This window comes from Crinia signifera, chromosome 6 (assembly GCF_055691185.1).
Source record: "Crinia signifera chromosome 6, ASM5569118v1, whole genome shotgun sequence".
Lineage (NCBI taxonomy): Eukaryota > Metazoa > Chordata > Amphibia > Anura > Myobatrachidae > Crinia > Crinia signifera.
In genome coordinates this window covers 280,119,830-280,144,177 of record NC_139222.1, presented here as the reverse complement: position 1 = coordinate 280,144,177, position 24,348 = coordinate 280,119,830, and the positions used below count along the sequence as shown (strand labels likewise).

The window sequence follows — 24,348 nt, the reverse complement described above, 5'->3', positions numbered from 1 at the left end:
TGCTCCACCTTGGCCCAGACGAATCGGGTGTTCGGATCTGTAGTTCCTGTCAGTAGCCCCTCCTATTCGCTTACCCCTGGGCACAGGCCTGCTCTCTCAGGGTCCGCCTCTCTCTCTCGACTTTGAGGCACCTGGCTTTGACGGGATGGCTGTTGAGACCTCCCGGTTAAAAGGCCCAGTGGGTTTCACTCAAGAGTGACCTCCCTTTCTAGACGGGGGTGTACCTTCGCATATGGAGGGCTTACTTTTTCTGGTGCGAATTCTACGCTTCAGATTCCGGGACTTACTGCCTGGCTAGGGTTCTGCCCTTCTTGCAGAAGGGTCTGGAGGCTGGGTTGCATTTCTCATCTTTAAAGGTTCAGATTTCGGCCTTGTACATCTTGTTCCGTCGATGAGTGGCCCTGTTGACGGATGTCTGCACATTCCTGCAGGGTGTCTTCCATATCCAGCCTCCCTTTGTTACCCCGGTTGCCCCAGGGGATCTCTCTAATCCTGTCGGCTTCAGGGCCCACCTTTTGTGCTCTTGCAGTCGGTGGACCTGTGTTGACTCGCCTGGAAGATCATTTTCTTGTGGCGATAGCTTTGGCCAGGGGAGTCTGAAACGTCAGCTCTGTCCCGTAAGTCCTTTATTCTTGGTCTTTCGTTCTAACCTGGCGGTTCTTCCTACCGTTACTTCTCACCTACATTAGGTGGTGTCCAGCTTTCAGGTCAACCACGACATTATTGTTCCGGCATTTGGACAGTCTGTTGTTACTACGGCTTGGTCCTCCTTGGACATTGTCTGGACGGGGCACATCTATGTGCGCCATTCTCGGCCGTTGCACTAGTCAGACTCTCTCCCTCTCTCTTTGTACTATAGGGGTCGGATGAGAGGGTGGCCTGCCTCTATGCAAACTACTGCCCGCTGGATTCACTCTGGCAGGCATATTTGGACACCTCCCTCCCGGTTCCGGTGGGGATTCGGGCACATTCCGTTAGGTCTGTGGGGGTGGCCTGGGCTGTTAGGGGCAGTGCTACAATTGAGCAAATTTGCAGGGCGGCGACTTGGTCGTCGGCCAATACTGTCTTGCGGTTTTGTGCTTTTGACATGTTTGTCTCCCAGGACTCGGCCTTCGGCCAGAGTGTGTTGGCTGCGGCACAGGCGCATCCCCACCCATAGGTGGCTGCTTTAGGACGTCCCACTGTAAAGCTGTGGCACCTGATGTCTAACGAAGGAGAAAATTAGATTTATGTCTTACCTGGTAAATCTCTTTCTTCGAGGACATCAGGGGCCACAGGGATATGTTATGTTGTTCCTCGGTTGAGGGTACTAAAGTGTTCCGAATGTGTTTCCGTGCGGTGCTTCTCTTCCTTCTATCTTGTCTCCTGCCTTGGCTTGTTAAAAAAACTGAGCTTCATGGCCTGGAGAGAGGAGGGGAGGAGCCCGACTGCCTGGGAGGCAGTTCAAGTTTAACCTAGGGTGCTGGTGCTCTCTCCCACTACCCACTGTAAAGCTGTGGCCCCTGATGTCCTCGAAGAAAGAGATTTACCAGGTAAGACATAAATCTCATTTTCTCATGGTCTCCAGGTTTTTCCGTTAATGCAGGGTGGTCCTATCGTAGAGTTCCCTCAGACCAAGCTGGCTGTGTTCTGCATATCCCACAAGAGACAGTTTGGGTGTCGGATAATATATCGTTGGTTCATGGTTGTCTATAGAACAGGGACAGAGATAAGAAGCAGAAATTAGAAACATACAATACAAATTCTCTCCATGTGGTAGATTTAATGGATGCGTATGGGGAAATATCCTCTTACAAAATATAAAATACAATGTGTTTGTTACTTTGCCAGATAACATTTTTAGGTTTCATGTTGGATCTGAAATGTACTAAGCATAAATCACAGGCCCACATCACACATTCCACATTTCATAGTATAAAACCCTTTTATTCCCCTTTTTTATTTGTTTACTTAATTTTGTTACAATTTAAGGGTTAATTCAATTGAGGTTGAAAAAGTTTTTATTCAGTTTAAAAAAAGAGAACGCTGAATGATAACAAGATGGTTCTGTATTAAAAATAGATCCTTAATTTATAAGAAATAAGTAAAATAAACACTATCAATGTATACCACAATAAATGGTACTTGTGTATTATCTGGGCGCCCGATTAAGGCATGCGATGGGACCCGATTTTCGGGGTTTTTACAATGTAAAACGCATGCGACGCGACCGACCCGACCCCTCGTGGGGCTCGCCACACTATATAAAATCAACTCCACGCCGACTTGGATAGTGGGGGTATGAAAAGGTCGGGGGACGCGTACCGCCGCCTCTCGTGGGCTCGCCACACTTCGGGTTGGTGTTGATCGTGGGGTGGCGTTAACTGGGGGGGGGGGGGGGGGCATTTGACATAGTCATTATCCATCAGGGTGGGTGTACAATCCAAAATCGGGTCTGGGGGGGGCATTTAACATAGGAATCAGGCATCTGGGTGCCTGTACAATTAAAAATCGGGTCCAATCGCGTCGCATGCGATGCAACCGATTTTTGGGTATACAATGCCCTAAGGTGAAAAAAATCGGCCGCCCAGATAATACACAAGTACCAAAAAAAATTGTGTTATTTGAAACACAATATAAAAAATAAAAAATACAGCTGTATTTTCTGTATATTTATATAGGATAACACAGTTCCAACTTGACAAATAGTATTTTGGTTAATATAACCATTCCGTCAGTGCACTGGCTGTTGAAGTTTAAAGACGAAGGGAAGAAATTTGTGCGCAACACACACATTTTTCTTATTTATTAAGTTTAATACTGCTTTTATACCAAAATCCCGGGTCAATCCGTAGATTTTGTACTCTGGATAATCGCGGGGTGGAGTCTGCTTTATACAGCTTTCCACTGCACTTGGACCCGGGATATTGCCATATCAGCCCCGTTTACACTGAGCCTGGGTAAGCCCTGCTTTTTCCTATGGATGTTATTAGAAATGGCCTTTTTTAAAGGATGACAAGGATGAAGTCACAAAGGAAAGGTGTGGGGACTATTGAAAGCATTGCAGTAATGATGGCCAATGGGAGTAGCTTTGTCTCTGAGTTCCTGGCTGGTTTCACCTTACTGCTGTATTATTATGTGACAGAGAGCATGGTGCATCGTCAGATGCTGTGCTAGGTAAAGATAGCAGAAAGGGTTTCGGTCTCAGCAACATTTGCACAGGAGGAGGGCAATGATATTGGGTTGTGGTACTGCCAGCTGGAGCTGGCTTGAGTTCTGCCGGGTGTATATCTGGGTGCTGCAGGGGTAGATCAGGCTGTGGTGCATGCACTGCGCCATCTGCAGGGCACTGACGGATGACACCATCCACTAGCGCCCCAGAAGCTCCAAACATAGCAGACTGTTAAATAAACTTGAAAGCTATGATTGGATTCGAAGATAGTTGAAAGGATAAGAGCGTGGTTGCAGGACAGAAAACAGAGAGTTGTAGTAAACAGAGTACAGCCAAAGGAGGGAAAGGTTACAAATGGGGTACCCCAGGGATCTGTACTTGGACCGGTGCTTTTTAATATATTTATTGGTGATATTGCAAATGAAATTGAGGGTAAAATGTGCCTTTTTGCAGATGACACAAAGGTATGTAACAGGGTAGACACACCAGGAGGGGTAAAACAAATGATTGATGATCTAGGTCAGGGGTAGCCAACTCCAGTCCTCGAGAGCTACCAACAGTGCATGTTTTCCATGTCTCCTCACAGAATCTCAAGGGAAGTATTTAGCTCCACCTGTGGATCTTTTACAATGTGTAAGTGAGTAATGAGTACAGCTGTGCAACTGCAAGGTGAGCTGGAAAATGTGCACTGTTGGTAGCTCTCGAGGACTGACGTTGGCTACCCCTGATCTAGGTAGATTAGAGGAATGGTCAAGAGCATGGCAACTACAGTTTAATGCCAAAAAATGCAAAATCATGCACTTGGGTCTCAGAAATCCAAAGACTCAATATAGTATAAATGGCACTATAATGGAAACTACTGAGGATGAGATGGATCTAGGTGTCACTATTTCAGGGGACTTAAAGGCAGGTAGGCAATGTAACAAAGCAATGAAGAAGGCAAGTCAGATGCTTGGTTGCATAGGGAGAGGTATCAGCAGTAGAAAGAAAGAAGTAATAATGCCACTGTATAGGTCATTGGTACGACCTCATCTAGAGTATTGTGTTCAGTTCTGGAGGCCATATCTCCAGAAGGATATCAATGCATTAGAGACTGTACAAAGAAGGGCAACTAAAATGGTGCATGGCCTAAATCACAAAACGTACCAGGAAAGACTAAAAGATCTTAATATGTATACGTTAGAGCAGAGAAGGGAAAGGGGGACATGATAAAATCTTTCAAATATATCAAGGGTTTTAACAAGGTGCAGGAGGGAGACATTCTTCACAGGAAGAGGAGCAGCAGAACACGAGGACACGCACTGACACTAGGGGGAGGAAGGTACAGGTGGGAGACATTCTTCACAGGAAGAGGAGCAGCAGAACACGAGGACATGCACTGACACTAGAGGGAGGAAGGTACAGGTGGGAGACATTCCTCACAGGAAGAGGAGCAGCAGAACACGGGGACATGCACTGACACTAGGGGGAGGAAGGTACAGGTGGGAGACATTCCTCACAGGAAGAGGAGCAGCAGAACACGGGGACATGCACTGACACTAGAGGGAGGAAGATTCAGGTGGGAGACATTCTTCACAGGAAGAGGAGCAGCAGAACACGAGGACACGCACTGACACTAGAGGGAGGAAGGTACAGGCGGGAGACATTAGTCACAGGAAGAGGAGCAGCAGAACACGAGGACATGCACTGACACTAGAGGGAGGAAGGTACAGGTGGGAGACATTCTTCACAGGAAGAGGAGCAGCAGAACACGAGGACATGCACTGACACTAGAGGGAGGAAGGTACAGGTGGGAGACATTAGTCACAGGAAGAGGAGCAGCAGAACACGAGGACACGCACTGACACTGGGGGGAGGAAGATTCAGGTGGGAGACATTCATCACAGGAAGAGGAGCAGCAGAACACGAGGACATGCACTGACACTAGAGGAAGGTAGAGGTGGGAGACCTTCCTCACAGGAAGAGGAGCAGCAGAACACGGGGACATGCACTGACACTAGGGGGAGGAAGATTCAGGTGGGAGACATTCTTCACAGGAAGAGGAGCAGCAGAACACGAGGACATGCACTGACACTAGAGGGAGGAAGGTACAGGTGGGAGACATTCTTCACAGGAAGAGGAGCAGCAGAACACGGGGACATGCACTGACACTAGAGGGAGGAAGATTCAGGTGGGAGACATTCTTCACAGGAAGAGGAGCAGCAGAACACGGGGACATGCACTGACACTAGGGGGAGAAAGGTACAGGTGGGAGACATTCTTCACAGGAAGAAAAGCAGCAGAACATGGGGACATGCACTGACACTAGAGGGAGGAAGATTCAGGTGGGAGACATTCTTCACAGGAAGAGGAGCAGCAGAACACGAGGACATGCACTGACACTAGAGGGAGGAAGATTCAGGTGGGAGACATTCTTCACAGGAAGAGGAGCAGCAGAACACGAGGACATGCACTGACACTAGGGGGAGGAAGGTACAGGTGGGAGACATTCTTCACAGGAAGAGGAACAGCAGAACACGAGGACATGCGCTGACACTAGAGGGAGGAAGGTACAGGTGGGAGACATTCCTCAAAGGAAGAGGAGCAGCAGAACACGAGGACATGCACTGACACTAGAGGGAGGAAGGTACAGGTGGGAGACATTCTCCACAGGAAGAGGAGCAGCAGAACACTAGGACACGCACTGACACTAGGGGGAGGAAGGTACAGGTGGGAGACATTAGTCACAGGAAGAGGAGCAGCAGAACACGAGGACATGCACTGACACTAGAGGGAGGAAGATTCAGGGGAAATGTGAGGAAGAATTACTTCACAGAAAGAGTAGTAGATAAGTGGAATAGCCTCCCATCAGAGGTGGTAGAGGCAAATACAGTAGTACACTGTAAACATGCTTGGGATAGGCATATTGATATCCTTACAAAAAAATAAGGATCAAATATGGTTTGAGGTAACATGTTTAAAAAAAGGGGCAGACTAGATGGGCCAAGTGGTTCTTATCTGCCGTCAAATTCTATCTTTCTATCGTCGGCTCTCTTTAAAAACCGGGTCAAATATCCGGGGTCGGGGCTGTTCACATTGACATATGACCCGGGTGCTTGCCATGCTCAACCTGCAACATTTCAAGAGTTGGATTGCCGGGGCACAGAACCAGAGCCTGTTCACACTGAGCTGAACCCGGATTGACCCGATATATGTTTGTTGTAAAAGGGTTCCTATAGAATCACTGCGTCTTTCTCACACCTCCCAGAGCAAGTCGGATTTTCCCTAAAATTGTTAATTTTCAGAAAAATCCCGGTGGTTTGCCCTGGTACGTTTGTGTGTGACCCCATGATCCATGAGGGTTTTTAGCTTGAATTCCATACAGTACATTAATAACAATTGGAATGAATAATGCTGTTTACTGTACTGAGAACATCTGTTTTCCCCGGGAATGTAGATTAAAACGTGTTTGTGTCATACCCCCCCCCCCCCCCCCCCACCCCCACCCCCCCCCCTGGAAACACTGGTTGCTGTGAAAGCCTTCTCCTTCAATCCCCTTATCAGTTGGATAAATCATGTTCCCTGTGTCCACCTGGTGATGGCAGCAGAGAGCAGGGTTACTCAGTACATTTGCTTATTAGAACATGAGATGCACTTTAAATATTAACTCGTACTACAGTTTTGCTGCACAGAGAAGTTGCTGTGTTTTAGTTTGGAGTAGGACAAACCATGCATGTGGTACAACAAAAGGGAGTTCAGAACCAAAAAACATTGAGTAGAGGTTTCCACCTACGGGCGCAGTGTGTCCTAGCAAGTTCTCAGCCTAATTATTGCACAGCTAGTCCCTTGGAATAGGTGTCCTCACCATAAAGTAAAGATGACTTCTATTTTATCCCCTTACCTTTCAGCAATGGTACAGAGTGTTGGTGCACAATCTGGAGAGGACGACACGGATGGCACAGGTTCTGTATATAGACTACGGGAATACAGAGACTCTGAATGTGGGTGACTTGCAGCCGATGCATAAAGATATAGAGCTCTTACCGCCTTCTGTGAGTCATGTCTCATTGTTGGACAATCTGTTACTGAGAGGGGGCGGATCCCCCGAACCTCTGTTTCACCTCTTGCTTTTCTACAGGCTGTCAAATGCTGCTTAGCGAATGTGGTCGCTCCTCCCTTTGGGTGGTCTCCGGAATGCCTGATAGACGTGAAGAGATTTCTCCGAGGGCAGCCGTTGTCTTTTCGTATTGTCCATCTGGTGAAGGAGGAGCTGGCCAGATACGCCGTTGAGGTTTGGATGCCGGAATCAGGTGTGTGTGGTACTTGCACGTATATGGCGCTGCGCCTTTCTGTACTGCTGCCGCCTTTCTGTACTGCTGCCGCCTTTATTTCTCACCTGGGTTTTTTTTCCCCTATTTACAGGCGCGCGTTTACACAAAATAATGCTGGAGAAAGGGTACTCCTTCACACCACCAGGAAGAAACCATGTGCAAGAGGCGGCCCCTGAGACAGGTTGGCTTGGGGTTCGGACAGGCAGCCATATTTGTGTAGTCCAGGCCACACTGTAAGACGTATAAACCCAACACGGGATGTTTCCTTTTGGAGTTTGCCTTTGTTACTAATAGGCTGCTCCGTGCGAGGACCTTGATCATCTGCTCTCCTGCTTGGTTTTTGTTTTCCCTTTGCTGTGCATGCCTTCATATGGCGCCGCAGCGCGTAACAAAGTACATGAATAGAACAAGAAAGCAGCGACTTACAGTACAAGACAATGTAGGCCAATTACATGGTATACATAAACATTACTGCATCATTGGCCATAGCTACCGAATCAGCTTCAGGCTAACAGAAACTGACATTTAGGTGACGTTTGGGGTATGATGGTATAAGCAAAAAAAAGCTGAAGCCCAGAGCGGAGGGCCCTGCTCGTAAGAGGACATTCGGAGGTGAGTGGCAGACAAGACAGGGGCGACCCAAATGGGGTAGATGGTGAGCATGGGGCTGTGGGTTAGTATGCGAGCAGGATGGCTTTGGTCTTGATAGACCATTTAAAGTCTTATGGAGAGTCTGGGTGGGATGTAATGATGTATGCGATGCGCAACGCAAAGGGCAGCTCTCCCGATAAGAACTGCCCTTTGCGATCCCCGCTGTTGCCTGGACTTCCTGGTTTATTACAAGCTGGTAGCCGCAAGGCATGCTGGGAGTAATCCATGTCTAATCCCTCACACAGCAGCGGTGCGAAGACTTCTATAGGGTTATGCCAGCTAGAGTTGGCTTAACCCCCACAGCGAAACCCTCCCCTTGGGAGGGGCTTAAGTGCATTAAAAACTGAATTATTTTTTTTAGTACATCCCACTGTCTGAGAGGAAGAGGGAGGCGTAGTTTATGTAGTGAAGAGGCCGTGGGCGAGCGTGCAGGCAGGCAGACTAGGTGTGAGGTGTAAATAGGAGAGCATTAGGTGAGGACTTTGCAATGCTAGGTACATACTAAATGTTTTGTGTACCCAGTTGTCCATATACACTGCGCAATGCAGTGACAGACCTTGCGCATAGGAGCATATTCCATGATAAGTGTCGGGCTATCAGGGCTAATTAGATAGCCCCGGATGAATCCATTAGTTGTGAGAATTTATATTTGCCATTTAAAGAGGTTGTGAGAAAATATTCTGTGGCCAGTTGGGGGATACTAAATTAGGGATTGTGAGAGTCATTTGTGGCTGTTTCCACAGATCCTGCCGCGGTTAAGCTGCCAGAAACATCCGCACATAAGCAGGAACAACTCAGCAAAGAATCGTCCCCAGCCAAACCAAAGATCAAACCCATGTCCTTCTGTGTGGGGGAGAAGTTCCAAGCTTTCATCACTGTAATTCATCACCCAGGAATATTATTTTGCCAGCGAGTACAGAACGCAAGTGAGTCTCTGTGTGCACATCATTGTAGCTAAACCAATATATAATCTTCTCGCATTTCTTACAACTCCTCCTCGTCTGCCTTGTAGAGCAACTTGCGGAGATAACGACATCAATGAATGAGAGATACAGTGTAGCCCCCGTCACCCCGGGCTTTATGCCGGCTCAAGAAGAAGTGTGTGCCGCACAATTCACAGGTAAATACCTTGGTATTCCAGTGTTCTATGATGCATCAAATTCTATCCTCCTTTCATTGGTTGCTCATGGTCAGGGGGAGGAGTCTAGGTGGGTCACACCTCGATACTTCCGTGAAATAGGTTTTGTATGTGCGTGTCCTCCGCTACAATGGATTTGTACTTCCTACAAACTGTGGTGTGCTAGAGTATTTCTTTCCTGGTTTCAGATGAGTTGCTGGTTGACCGTCTACTTCAGTCCTCAATTCACACCAAAAGTCCTGGTATTATGGCTATCCCTGCTTAGTCACAGATAGAATAATAAAGCTGACTGAGGTACATATTAAATAACCTGTGCATAAGCCGTACACCTGGACTGTTTGTGTACCGTAAGGACCACTGCCCTACACAGTGTGTGCACCCACGATGTAAGATATCGCCTGAGACTGGCCCCAGAGGGGAGCTGGGACAGGAAAGTGCACACACACTTACTGGTGCTGGCAGCGACCTGCTACATCCAGCAGCTTGGCCCTAGCTATCGATGTCTTCCGTTGTCCCTACATGCAAGGCAGATAGAGTACAACGCTGCTGACGCATATTGTGCCCCATGTGTTGGCCCCATCTGCAGGAACAGACCACAGTCTTAGTGTGTACCCAGCTTTACTTTAGGAAGGTGAAACAAGATGGTACATAAGACAAATCAGTGGTCCTCCTAACATTTTTGGTTGATGCAGATTCTTTTTAGTCTTTTTAAAAGTGGTACCTTCAATCAAGGACTCACGGTCACCTCCATGCTCCCTATTTAGAAAACGATCCCATCGCCTTTTTGCCTCTAAGCCAGATTTGGGTAGTTCAGGAAAAGTGCTCTGGAGCCTTTGCAGTCTTTTACTCCTGCTTAGAGTTGTGTAAATCCTGCCAAGGCTTAAACCCTCTGATTATGTTGTGTAGGAGGCTTAGATGTCCAGTTGGCCCTTGGACAGCTGATTCAGAGGGTGGCTTTCTGCATGTGGCAGTTTTGCCAGAACTGCAGCGGTTCATGTAGTTGCGCCAGGTTCACTTGGGCAGAGATTGCAGAACAATAATTAAAAGGGGGGTGAGTTTGACAGGGAAAATGTAGACCTATCAAATTTTACACCATAAAGTCTACGGAATAAGTACGTAATGCTGGTCGTCGAGATGCTGGCTTTCCGAATTTCTCTTTCAATGGTCCTGGTGACACAGCTCAACACTGGGATGTAGGAGGGTCCGAAGGAGCCAGGCACCTATCCTAAAGCTTTAGAGGGTAGGCTCCTCCCCTACTGCATCCCTGGACTCTTCAGTTCGTGTTAGGTGCCCACTGGAGTGGGTGCTATTCTAAAGGGCTGCAGGAGCAGCTGAAGAATTAGAGTAGTTAGGGGATTTTTATTGTTTTATTAACTTTCACCCTAGCTAGGTAGGCACAGTGTGAGGATTCTCATAGTGAATCCTCACACTGCTTGCGCAGCAGGAGCTGACAGAAGCGCGTCCTGTCAGCTCACTGTGCACAAGGGAGACACTGTCTGGTCCCCCTGTGCAGCGCTTATAGCCTTTTCTAAAAGGCTGCCTGGGCTCCGGAGTACCCTGAAACCGGCTCCACGTTTAGGTGGGGATCATGGGGGACAGGCGCTCCGTGATGGCGGCGGCCATTTTATGCGGAGCTTACACGCTGAGCTCCTAGATGAGAGGACAGCAGCGTTGTGACAGGCATGTTCCAAGTGATCCCCATTTGAGGGGGAGACACTGGAACTAGGAAATCCTACCTAAGGAGCGGCTTGCTGGGGGTGGTTGGCGCCAAAAGGTCACGGACCCCGCAGCAGCAGGGACCTGTGGTCTCTTCCTTCACTCTGACTTTGGCGCCTTTCAGAACGCTTGCAGCGGAGCTGAGCTGGCTTACTGATCCTGGCAGAGTGACTTGGATTTCCTGGGCATCGCTTCCCCGCAGTTGAAACCAACAGACAGATAAGTGATTGGGTGCATTGCCTCTGTATAAACGCTTGTACATTGTTTGCACTGTGTATACTGATAGATATACATTTATCACTTGCATCATGTCTGAGCATCAGGCTGTGGTTTTGGGGGAGGGAGCCCTTAATGCACCTAGCGCGTGCAATGTTTGCACACAAAAGTTTGTCCCTGAGCAGATGGCCAAGGGGGGCTTATGTATTACTTGCGCTGATGTGAGACCCATGGGCAGTGATCCCCATAGGGCAGAGCATATGGAACCTGCGTGGGCCAGGGCCCTAGGCAGGTCAGTAAACGCTTTGGTGCAGCTTTTGGACAGGCAGAGTGATGGGCTGGTAGAATCACAGAGACCTATGCCATCATCTCAGCAGTCGTCTGGCTCCTTGCCTCTTACCCAGGCAGATCCTGCACTTATCCAGGTGATGCAGGATACTGCAAAAGGGATTAACAGGTTCAGTGAAATGCTGGACAAAATGGATGAAAATGTGGCAGGGACCCCTAGAAGGTCTTATGCTTTAACTACTGTGGTAGATGAAGAGGAAGGAGAGTATACTGACATCCCCTGGGATCAGGGTGATGATTTGGAAGAGAACTCTGCTGCTGGTATAGAGGATCTCATTGTAGCTGTGAAGCAGGCTTTAAAGCTGACTGTGGAGGATAAAGACTCCTGTTAAAGGTGTTTTTAAGCGACAGCGGAAGGAGGCTGTTACTTTTCCTTCAGATGAGGGGTTACAGGAATTGTTAGAAGGGGCTTGGAAAACTCCTGATAAGAGGCTTCAGATGCCAAAACGATCCTAAATCTGTACCCCATGCCAGAGTCTCATGCGGAGCTCTGGGAAAGGGTCCCAGTTGTGGACGCTTCAGTGGCACGTTTGTCCAAGGCTACTGTATTACCAGTACAGGGCGGTGCAGCTTTTAAAGATTCTGTGGATAAAAAGCTGGAGGGAAACCTCAAGGCTATCTTTGAAGGGGTGGGGTTTACCTTACGACCCCTTATTGCTTCAGCCTGGGTTTCTAAGGCCATGATAGAGTGGGCTGGTGAATTATGCACCATGCTGCAGGCTGACCCGAGTGCATTACTGCTTGCAGAAAAGATTAAGGCAGCAGCAGAATATGCAGTTGAAGCAGAGGAGGAAGCTATTAAAATGGCAACCCGAGTGTCCACAGTCTCCATTAATGCCAGGAGAGTGCTTTGGCTTAAAGCCTGGGAAGCAGACAATGAGTCCAAGAAGGCTCTGGAAACATTAGCCTTCAAAGGAAAGGTACTCTTTGGTACCGAATTAGAGGAGATTATAAAACAGGCCACAGGCGGCAAAAGTACATTCCTGCCGGCCTCCTCAGCAAGGCAGACATCCAGATTTTCTGCTTTTAAGCCGTCCTTTCGGCCCTCCCCTAGAGGTGGTGCGTCCTTTCGAGGACAGTCTTTCAGGGGAAGGTTTCAGCCCTCTAGAGGCAAGACACAAAAGTCAAAATTTGGCTCTTTTCACAAGAAGCCTGCCAATAAAGGAGAGGATAAACCCTCTGCATGACTGTCAGGGGCTTTGCCCGACAGTGACAAAAGTGGGCGGGCGTCTCACACTCTTCAGGGACGTTTGGGCTTCTCTAGACCAGGATGCCTGGGTGCTAGACATCATAACACAGGGTTACAAAATCCCTTTCAGAGGGCCACCTCCGAAGAGGTTCATTCCCACATCCTTACCAAAGGAGGCACGGCTGCGTACAGCTCTTGTGAGAGCAGCGCACTCCCTTTTGGAAAAAGGGGTGGTGACACTAGTCCCCAAGACAGAGTGGAAGAAAGGCTTTTACTCCACGCTGTTCCTGGTGCCCAAACCAGACGGGTCTTTCAGACCAATACTAAATTTGAAGTCTCTAAATGTTCATTTATGGGTAGACCATTTCAAAATGGAGTCTCTACGGTCAGTACTCCTGAGTCTGGACCAGGGAGAATTTTTGGCGTCCATGGATGTCCAGGACGCATATTTGCACGTTCCTATACACCCGGAGCATCAGACCTTGTTGAGGTTTGCCATAGGAGACCTGCATTTACAATTCCGGGCGTTACCCTTTGGGCTAGCAACCGCGCCAAGGGTATTCACAAAGATAATGTCAGTAATGGCGGCGGTGCTGAGGCTCAGGGGAATCACAGTAATACCCTATTTGGACGATCTCCTGTTCAAAGCAGAGTCAGCAGCCATGCTGCAGAGTCACTTGGCAGAGGCCATCAGTTTTTTGCAGGCTCACGGCTGGATTTTAAATTTGCAAAAATTCTCAGTTGGTACCGTCACAAAGGTTCCAATTCTTGGGAGTCATACTGGACACCCATCTTCATCGGGTATTCCTCCCGGAGGTAAAGGCCAGGGATCTGGTCACCCTAGTCCAGGAGATTCTCAGGGCTCAGAGCATTTCAGTATGGAGGTGCCTCAAGCTCCTGGGGAAGATGGTGGCGTCATTCGAGACGCTTCAATTTGCCAGGTTCCACTCTCGGAGGTTCCAATGGAACATTTTGTCAGCTTGGTCAGGAGACACTTTGACCATGAAATCCGAGATGATAGTGCTGTCTTCGGACACCCGAGAATCCTTGAAATGGTGGACAGAAGTAGATTCCCTTCAGTGGGGTCGGTCATTACAGACCTGGGACTGGTTGATAGTAACTACCGACGCCAGTCTCAGGGGCTGGGGGGCAATAGTCCTGGATCTCAGGCTTCAGGGCCTGTGGACGGCAGAGGAATCAGCGTTACCAATCAACATCTTGGAGCTGAGAGCTGTCTGGAAAGTCATTTCCTTGGCGGGAGACAGGTTACAGAACCTCCCTTTAAGGATTCAGACCGACAATGCCACAGCTGTGGCGTATCTGAATCACCAGGGAGGTACACGCAGCAAATTGGCCATGTGGGAGGTGTCCAGAATCTTCCTATGGGCGGAACAGAATGTTCCAGCTGTATCGGCTATATTCATCCCAGGAATAGAGAATATAGAAGCCGACTTCCTGAGCAGGGAGGAGCTCAAGGAAGGGGAATGGAGCTTACACCCTCAGGTGTTTCACCAAATCACTTCGATGTGGGGAACTCCGGATGTGGACCTGATGGCATCCAGGATCAACCGTCAAGTGCCCAGGTTCTATGCCAGAACAAGGGATCCACTAGCGGAGGCAGTGGATGCCATGACTATTCACTGGCAGGGAGATCTCCTTTATGCATTCCCACCAGTACCAATGTTACCGAGACTTCTGAAGAAAATACAGGGGCAGAAGGTTCCAGTGATCTTAGTGGCCCCGGATTGGCCAAGGAGATCCTGGTACTCGAGGCTTCAGAGGTTGTCTGTGAAATCATGGCGTCTACCTCTGAGACCAGACCTTCTAAGACAAGGCCCATTCAATCACCTGGATTCAGATCGATTGATTTTGACGGCCTGGCTATTGAAACCACCATTTTGAAAAGAAAAGGGTTTTCTGAGGCAGTAGTACAGACTATGATAAAAGCCAGAAAAGCTGTATCTTCGGCAAATTATTATAGAGTCTGGAAGACTTACATTCGATGGTGTGAGAGAAGAAAGGCTCATACATCTCATTTTAAGCTATCAAGAATGATGGAATTCTTACAAGATGGTTTTTCATCGGGCCTAAGCCTTCAGTCACTGAAGGTGCAGATTTCGGCCTTGTCCATCTATTTCCAGAAAAAGATAGCCATTTTGCCGGAAATTCAAACCTTTTTACAAGGAGTATCCAGGTTGAAACCTCCATACAAGCAACCAGTAGCACCTTGGGATCTATCACTGGTTTTGGAATGCCTTCAAAAGGCACCTTTTGAACCTTTAAGGTCGGCTGACTTTAAGTTTCTCACGTGGAAGCTAGTGTTTTTGTTAGCAGTAGCATCTGCTAAAAGAGTTTCAGAATTGGGAGCTTTATCATGTAAATCTCCCTTCTTAATTTTTCATGATGACAGGGCTGTTTTAAGAACAGTGCCTCAGTTTTTACCGAAGGTGGTATCTACCTTCCATTTAAATCAGGAGATAGTTCTACCTGTGTTTCAACTCCCAGAGGGTTCTAAGAAAAGGGACAAGTTGAGAACTTTGGATGTTGTGCGTGCCTTACGCATATATGTGGACAGAGTGAAGAGTGTCAGGAAGACTGACACATTGTTGGTATTGTATGACGTACACAAGATTGGTTGGCCTGCATCTAAGCAGACTATTGCTAGGTGGTTGCGGTCTGTGATAGCCTTTGCATACACCAAAGTGGGTAGACCAGTACCGGCCAAAATAAATGCGCATACCACCAGGTCAGTTGCCACCTCTTGGGCGGTTCGACATGGGGCCACAGCTGAGCAGGTTTGCAGAGCTGCCACTTGGTCATCTGTTCACACATTTGCCAAATTCTATAGATTCCATGAGTTCGCGTCGGAGGACGCATCATTCGGGCGAGCAGTGCTGAGAGCTGCAGACCTGAGCGTACCCTCCCAAAGGACCGGCTCTGGAACGTCCCAGTGTTGAGCTGTGTCACCAGGACCATTGAAAGAGAAAAAGGGATTTTTGTAAGAACTTACCGTTCGAATCCCTTTCTCTGATATGGTCCTGGTGACACAGCGATCCCTCCCTTACGCTCAGTAAGTATGCCAGAAGTTTCATGATGTTCATGTTAAAATGGTTAAAAGTTAACAGTTTTCTGTTATAAAATGTGCATATAATATGTGCAGGCGTTTGTACTGAGTTAATGTATTCCAGTGGCTTTGAAAGATGAACTGAAGAGTCCAGGGATGCAGTAGGGGAGGAGCCTACCCTCTAAAGCTTTAGGATAGGTGCCTGGCTCCTTCGGACCCTCCTACATCCCAGTGTTGAGCTGTGTCACCAGGACCATATCAGAGAAAGGGATTCGAACGGTAAGTTCTTACAAAAATCCCTTTATCAACGCCGTCAGTCCCGACTGGTAACATAAGTATACTAACTCTTCCCTCACCCACAGCCCTACCTGAAACCCCCCCCCCCCCCCTCTAGTGCCTATCCCCCCACTCACCGCTACCAAACCCCGCCCGCAGCCTTTACACCACCCGTGTAAGTGCCTAAACCTGGTAAAGTGATGAGCACCAATTGTATAATGTATAGCTTTGCCTTACCGATTGTTTATTGCCTGCAGAAGACAACCGTTGGTACAGGGCCATCATTGTGAAGCGTCTACCTGATGACTCTGTGGTTGTCGGGTACTTAGATTTCGGGAACGGAGAACTTCTGCCTATGTCTAGACTTCGTCGCCTTGACCCTGATTTGCTGTCCTTTCCTTGCCAAGTGTCTCAGTGCTGTTTGGCAGGTAAGATGCATGAATATATGTGTGTGTGTGTATGTATGTATGTGTATATATATATGTGTGTGTGTGTTCTAGAGACACATAATCGAGAAATGAACATGACCATACTTCCTTTTGCAGGTGTAACATCTGCGTCTGGAACGTGGGCACCTGAAGCCACAGATTTGCTGAGGGTCCTTGCTATGGATAAGATCCTCACTGCCACAGTTGTGTCTGAGGACAACGGGATTTTGACTTTGGATTTAATTGATGAATCTGCTACACCGATGGTTAATGTCTCTAAACGTCTCATCGAGGCTGGGCTGGCGGTTCCAGACAGCTCGGACTCTAAACCGCCAATCAAAATGGAGAAGGGTCTGCCCAAAGAGTCTTCTGCGCAGCTGAAATGGGCGGAGCTTCCTCTCCAAGAATCCGCTGAGGTTGTGATCTGTATGCTGCAAAACCCTGGAGAATTCTGCTGCCACATCTGTAACCAGACAGGTATCACTGCTCCGCTTCCTGTTAGTGACAAGTAGCTGTTACCTTATGTGTTTCACTTGGCTGAAATATTGCAGAACATATATATGTTTAATACATTACCAAGTCTTTCTCCGTCGATGGTCGAGGTTGGCGCATGCACTTTTCTGCACATGTGCAATCCCCGTCAGCGAATGGTTCTGGCGATTTACGCAATCACATGATGTCAGCACCGCCCCATCTTCCGCGAAGAGCAGCGGAAATAAAAATCAGTATAGACCAGGGGTGGCCAAACCGGTCCTTGAGATCTACCAACGGTCCACGTTTTCCAGACCACCTAGCTGGTGCACAGCTGTAGTCATTACTAACTGTCACATTCCCCAGGTCACCTAGCTGGTGCACAGCTGTAGTCATTACTAACTCACATTCCCCAGGTCACCTAGCTGGTGCACAGCTGTAGTCATTACTAACTGTCACATTCCCCAGGTCACCTAGCTGGTGCACAGCTGTCGTCATTACTAACTGTCACATTCCCCAGGTCACCTAGCTGGTGCACAGCTGTAGTCATTACTAACTGTCACATTTCCCAGGTCACCTAGCTGGTGCACAGCTGTAGTCATTACTAACTGTCACATTCCCCAGGTCACCTAGCTGGTGCACAGCTGTAGTCATTACTAACTGTCACATTCCCCAGGTCACCTAGCTGGTGCACAGCTGTAGTCATTACTGTCACATTCCCCAGGTCACCTAGCTGGTGCACAGCTGTCGTCATTACTAACTGTCACATTCCCCAGGTCACCTAGCTGGTGCACAGCTGTAGTCATTACTAACTGTCACATTTTCAAACCTGCTGCATTCATTCCTACTATAGACCCACAGGTTGCCTGGAAAACATGCACCGTTGGTAGATCTTGAGGACCGGTTTGGCCACCCCTGGTATAGACTATTAGCGAACGACTGCTGCTTAACGATGAACCTGAATCAGGCCCCATGTGAACTATAATACCAGGGATTTGGATTTTGCTACTGTGGTAGTCAAACTCATGACCCTCCAGCTGTTGTGGAACAACTCGTCCCAGCATGCCCTGACACACTGCACTCTAGCTCCGAGGGGGGCACTCAGTGGTCCGAGGCATCTAGTCAACATCCATCCACCCACCCCACTCCATTCACCAATTCAGAAAGAAGAGCCTGAAGGCCCCCATACACTATGCGATTTGGGCACGATTTCACCCGATTCGGATGAATCGGGCTGTGAAATCGGCCCAAATCGAATATGTAGACATCCCCTCTGACCCGATGCTCATGGGTCTGCGTCGGGAGGTGGGACGGATTGCTAAATCTTATGTGCTGTCCGGAGCCGTGCGGGGGACTGCAGCTGGTGGGGGCACAGGGAACCGGGCAGAAGAAGACGCTGCAGCAGCGCAGTGCCAGCAGCGTGAGCAGAGCTCTTAAAGAAAAAAAGCTCATACAAACAAATATTTAGCCATTGATTCGCTGAGACCTCTCTCTCTCTCTCTCTTTTTTTTTTTTTAAATGCTCTGCTCCCGCCCGGCTCTCTGTGCCGCCCCCCTGATTTCAGGTTACTCCAAAACATCCCACCAGTTTTAGACAAGAAATCTGATCAGTTAACATGTTTCAGTTTCTAAGCATTTTACAACAAAATGACTGTATGTAATTCAGCGTGATGCCTGGCAGGACAGGCCATTGCTATATACAGATGTGTCCTCATACATCTTATCTGCAATTATGCCAAACTGAAAAGACTCCTGATGTTGGCAGAGATGCACGGTGCCCGGCTGCTCACTCACACCCAGCATCTTGCGCTGCATGGAGCATTGAGGCTGCATGTATGACACATCTGTACAATCTACTAGAGCACAGGTTCTCAAATTCGGTCCTAAGGACCCAACACAGTGCGCATTTGCAGGTCTTCTCACAGAATCACAAGTGAAATAATTAGTGAAAAGTGTGGGGTCCTGAGGACTGAGTTTAAGAACCCTCTGTACTAGAGGATGTGCAGGACATTGCATATGGCAGGGGTGGGGAACCTTCTGAGGTCCGAGGGCCATTTTCAATGAGGCATAATGCCTCGGGGGCCATTTATAAAAAAAAAAACCTACAAATCATCCTACGGCAGCCATCCTATGCTCCGGCGGCTGCCGCAGGTTACGAGTCGCCGGTCTGTGTGGTCCGGCGGCTGTGCAGGGAGTCTCATACAGGCGAAATCTCGCGAGAGGTCAGTAGCTCTCGCGAGATTTCACCTGTATGAGACTCGCTGCACAGCCATCGGGAGAGTGGGCAGGCCTCACAGACCGGGTCTGGGGGCCGTATACGGCCCGCGGGCACGGAGGTTCCCCACCACTGGCATATGGGATAGGAGGTCTGTGGTCTTTTTGAGTCTCTTTAGCACAATTAATTGGTAAAGAGACAGACATGCGTTTTGTTTTATTATTTTAATTAGTAAATACCTATCTAACAGTGTTCGCGAAAACCACCCAAAAAAGTGGGTCCCGGGGACCCTTCACTTCTAAAAATTGGGGTCCTACCGGACCTTTTCTGGGTCCCAACGGAATAAAGCCTCCTCTCCCCTTCTCCCCAGCATGGCTCATGTGGGACGGGGGGAAGTATCAATTGGCACACTCGCATAAAGATACATATATACTGGAAACGATATAAACATGAAAACAGGGACACTGCGCGCCGCAGGCGCGCGTTAAAATTTTAGGGCATGTTTTTTGGGGGGAAGTGGTGTGGTCACATAGTAGTACACATTACAGCACATACAGTAATGCCCAGTACACATTACAGCACACACCGTAATGCCCAGTACACGTTACAGCACACACCGTAATGCCCAGTACACATTACAGCACACACCGTAATGCCCAGTACACATTACAGCACACACCGTAATGCCCAGTACACCATACAGCACACACCGCTATGCCCAGTACACATTATAGCACACACCGCTATGCCCAGTACACATTATAGCACACACCGCAATGCCCAGTACACATTATAGCACACACCGCTATGCCCAGTACACATTATAGCACACACCGCAATGCCCAGTACACATTATAGCACACACCGCAATGCCCAGTACACATTATAGCACACACCGTTATGCCCAGTACACATTATAGCACACACCGTTATGCCCAGTACACATTACAGCCCACACCGTTATGCCCAGTACACATTATAGCACACACCGTTATGCCCAGTACACATTACAGCCCACACCGTTATGCCCAGTAAACATTACAGCCCACACCGTTATGCCCAGTACACATTATAGCAAACACTGTTATGCCCAGTACACATTATAGCAAACACTGTTATGCCCAGTACACATTACAGCCCACACCGTTATGCATTATAGCAAACACTGTTATGCCCAGTACACATTATAGCAAACACTGTTATGCCCAGTACACATTACAGCCCACACCGTTATGCCCAGTAAACATTACAGCCCACACCGTTATGCCCAGTACACATTATAGCAAACACTGTTATGCCCAGTACACATTATAGCAAACACTGTTAAAACAACCAACTTTTAACTATATGTATAATAAACAGTAGGAGTTGTATACTGTATTCGTATTAGCCATATGTGGTAGTTGTGAACTTTTTTTCTGTAGAATAATACTTGGCCGGTATTGCATGTAATCCACACACCAAACCTCTCATTCCCCATTCCTGACCAACCGACTATCTCTGCAGGGTTCTGCACCATAGTGATTTTCTTGTCTTTATAACCTTTTGTCACAACACCTAATTTTCAGATTTAAGTCTGCTCAATGAGCTGAACGTTGCATTGGGGAAGTATTGTATACAGAACACATCAGAACATTATGTGCCAGTGAAAGAAGAGGTGTGTGCCGCATTCTTTGCAGGTTAGTGACAACGTTCTCCTCCCACACCTTATTGGTTGGAAGATGATTTCAGCCTGGGCAGTAGTCCCTCTCTGGCCAATAGGTGATGTTAGACCGATGTCAACAGGAACGCATCCTGGTCAGAGCACAAGGTGCAAATATTTACGCCAGAACCAGAGGTACCAGTTTCTGGTAGATACCCTGTCGGTGCTGTGTGTTCATCCAATTTACTTCGCTTAAGGCCCCCATACCCTATGGGATTTCTCCAAGGGGAGAAGTCACATCCAATTCCCGTTGAGCCATCCTGGACCTTCCCGTGTGGCAGGATTGCATATGGTCCTTCTGCATGTGGTGTATTGCATGCGTTCCCATTCCCCGCCACTGGGAGGGGGGCTGGAGTTGGAGGTTAGACATGCAGCACATCCGACCTCTGACTAATAGGTCGTAGAGGAGGAGGAGGAGAATGGTCATATAGTGGCAGAACTATAAATTTTATATATATATAAATATATATGCAGGGAAGAAATAAGACCTTGGCGACTAATTGTTGTAAAAAATAGATAGAAATATCGAATAAAAAATTAATTTATTATGACAATATAAGACAAATATACGAAAACGACCAGGGGAGGGGGCGGACTGTTACAAGATCAGACTACCCCTTGAAGTCACATAGACGAAACGCGTCGGGTAATCTGACCTCCTACCTTCTCAAAAAGATAAGCGTTCTTTATTGAATTTGCTGCTATTATTACTTGTACTCTTTATTCATTATATCTTGTATTTTTGTATATCCCATTTTTTACCTATTTTACATATACACCCCCCCCCCCTTTTTTTTATATATATATTTTTTATATATGCTTTTATGTGTCCTTGACTCCCAAGTGCTTTTTTAGTCTAAAATTCTTTTTAGTCTGATCTTGTAACAGTCCGCCCCCTCCCCTGGTCGTTTTCGTATATTTGTCTTATATTGTCATAATAAATTAATTTTTTATTCAATGTTTCTATCTATTTTTTACAACAATTAGTCGCCAAGGTCTTATTTCTTCCCTGCACATTTTTCTAGAAGTATTATACCGGTACTTTGTTTTTATAAGACGGGCTGACACCCTACACCAATAAGGGAATATTGTTGTTTTGTATATTTCTCTAACGTCCTAGGGTATACTGGGGTTTAGGTAGACAATGGGGTATAGATGGGTCCAAAGGAGCCGGTGCACTTTAATAAAAATTAACATCCTGTGTGCTGGCTCCTCCCCTCTATGCCCCCTCCCACAGCCCAGTTTAGAAAAAAGTGCCCTACGGGCCGGTAGCACACTCTGGAGCTCCAGAGTTTTTTATGTTATTTTTCTAATTTTATTTTTATTTTTGCAGCAAGCTGTGCTTACTGCTGTCCTGATGGAGGGACACGGCACCAACCTCTTACAGGGTTAATGGTCCGTGTCCTGCTGCCGGGGTTTGGTCCCGGACGGTGTTGTTACCGCAGTCATTAAGGACTGACGAGCACACCTTCAGCCCGCTGCCCCATCAGAGTGACGGAACAGCGGTAATAAGTCTCCCGCTAAGGGGATTCTTGTAGCCGCGGCGGCGTGTATTTTACACACAGACGCGCCATGTTGGGGGCGGAGCCTCCCGGAGAGCGCGAAAGAGCAGCAGCAGCCGGCGCCATTACCGCTTGCTGAGAGCACCGCGACGACGCAGACAGAGACCGTACAACAGACTGGTAACACAGTGGGGTTGTGGGGGTCCGTGGGTGCTTGTAAGTGCCACACTTTGTCCTCTGTAGGACCAAACTGCGTTTATTGTTAGCCCGGGTGCCTACCTAACGCCCAGCTAGGGGCTTGTGTGCTGGCTCTTCCTCTCTGTCCCTTCTCGTTGCTTGGGGAAGTTACAGTTGCTCTGTGGGTACGGTATAGTTATATAAAGGCAATATATACTTCCGACAGCATGGCAGGGAAGAAGTCTGTATGTCAGTCATGCCACGCAAAATTCACCCCCCTGGTGGAGGGGTCTCTTGTGTGTGAAAGCTGTATGCCACCTGAGCAGGGTACTAGCAGCCAGGAGCCTGCTTGGTTGGATTCTATTAAGGGAATGATGTCTTCTATCTCTTCTGAATTAGCTGTGGCTAGACAGGAGAGACATGACTTACAGAGGTCTGTGGCTGATCTTAGAGCCACACCTGCTGCTCAAAGACCACCTAAGCTTCTCCCTCAAAAGCGTTCTTTGCCTGCTCTGCTTGGTACAGACACTGATGATGAGGAATTAGAAGAGGATGAGGCAGATTTTCCTGAGGTAGTGGAGGAATCCCACTCTCAAGGGGTGGATGCTCTCATTTTTGCTATTAGAGAGGTCCTTAATCTTCCTGACAAGGAAGAGGAACAGACAGAACTAATGTTTTTCTCTACAAAAGAAAAATCCTCTGCCACTTTTCCTGTCTCTACAGAGCTTAACAGAAAATTTCAACAGTCTTGGGCTCACCCAGAAAAGAGATTTCAGGTGCCTAAAAGGTTCTTATCTATTTTTCCTTTCCCTTCTGAGGATAGAAAGTTGTGGGAGACCCCACCAGCAGTGGATACATCTGTATCCAGGCTCTCTAAAAAGATAGTGCTCCCAGTCCCTGGGGCAGTCTCTTTAAAAGATCCAGCTGATAGAAAGCTGGAAACTACATTAAAGGCTATCTATGTGGCATCTGGGGCAAATCAGAGACCTGTTATTGCAGGTTGTTGGATAACCAAGGCCATTAGCAAATGGGCTGAGGCAATTCAGGCAGATTTACAAGAGGATAACCCTCAAGTGGACATGCTGACCCTTTTGAGACATATCCAGGAATCTTGGCGTAGTGGCAGCTCAGACAAACACTATGTCTGTTTCCGCCCGCAGAGTCTTATGGTTGCGACAATGGGCGGCCGACCCAGAGTCTAAGAGGGGTGTAGAGGCCCTACCTTTCACCGGGGAGGCTCTATTCGGTGAAGAACTAAATAAGTGGATTTCACAGGCAACTGCTGGAAAGTCCACTTACTTGCCGTCTGCCCCTCCTCCCCCGAGGAGAAATTATTCAGGCCCCTCCTTGCAGTCCTTTCGGACCGCGAGGTTCAGGTCCAGAGGCCGTGGAGCCTCAAATGCAGTCAGAGGCACAAGAGGCAAGTCCCGCAGAACCCAGTCAGCAGTTCTGCCCGAGCAGGCTCACACCTCCACTCAGGAAAAGCCCTCAGCATGACTGTTCCCTTCGTCAGGGGGGGGACATTCCAGTGGGAGCACGGTTACTTCATTTCAGTCCGGTTTGGCGGGCGTCGGGCCTGGACCCCTGGGTGCTAGAAATAGTAACTCAGGGATACAGAATAGAGTTTGCCTCTATCCCGCCTCAAAAATTCTTCAAGTCAGCCTTACCAGTTTCACAAGAATCTCAAAGGAACCTTCTGGAGGCGGTTCGGAAACTAATAGATCAGGCTGTAGTAATTCCGGTACCTACCCATCTCAGGGGGAAGGGATACTACTCCAACGTATTCGTCGTACCC

General features: G+C 48.0%; 1 protein-coding gene across 2 annotated transcripts in view; it reads left to right on the top strand.

Annotated features, from left to right (window-relative positions):
* The window catches only part of TDRD1 (tudor domain containing 1), a 137,685-nt gene that overhangs the window by 60,178 nt on the left and 53,159 nt on the right, over positions 1-24,348 (top strand). For both annotated transcript variants that reach the window (XM_083149757.1, XM_083149758.1), the window contains 8 exons: positions 7,039-7,182; positions 7,269-7,440; positions 7,553-7,642; positions 8,856-9,038; positions 9,125-9,232; positions 16,317-16,487; positions 16,605-16,964; positions 20,741-20,851. In XM_083149757.1, coding sequence (XP_083005883.1) covers positions 7,039-7,182; positions 7,269-7,440; positions 7,553-7,642; positions 8,856-9,038; positions 9,125-9,232; positions 16,317-16,487; positions 16,605-16,964; positions 20,741-20,851 — 1,339 coding nt within the window. The remainder of the gene's footprint in view (positions 1-7,038; positions 7,183-7,268; positions 7,441-7,552; positions 7,643-8,855; positions 9,039-9,124; positions 9,233-16,316; positions 16,488-16,604; positions 16,965-20,740; positions 20,852-24,348) is intronic.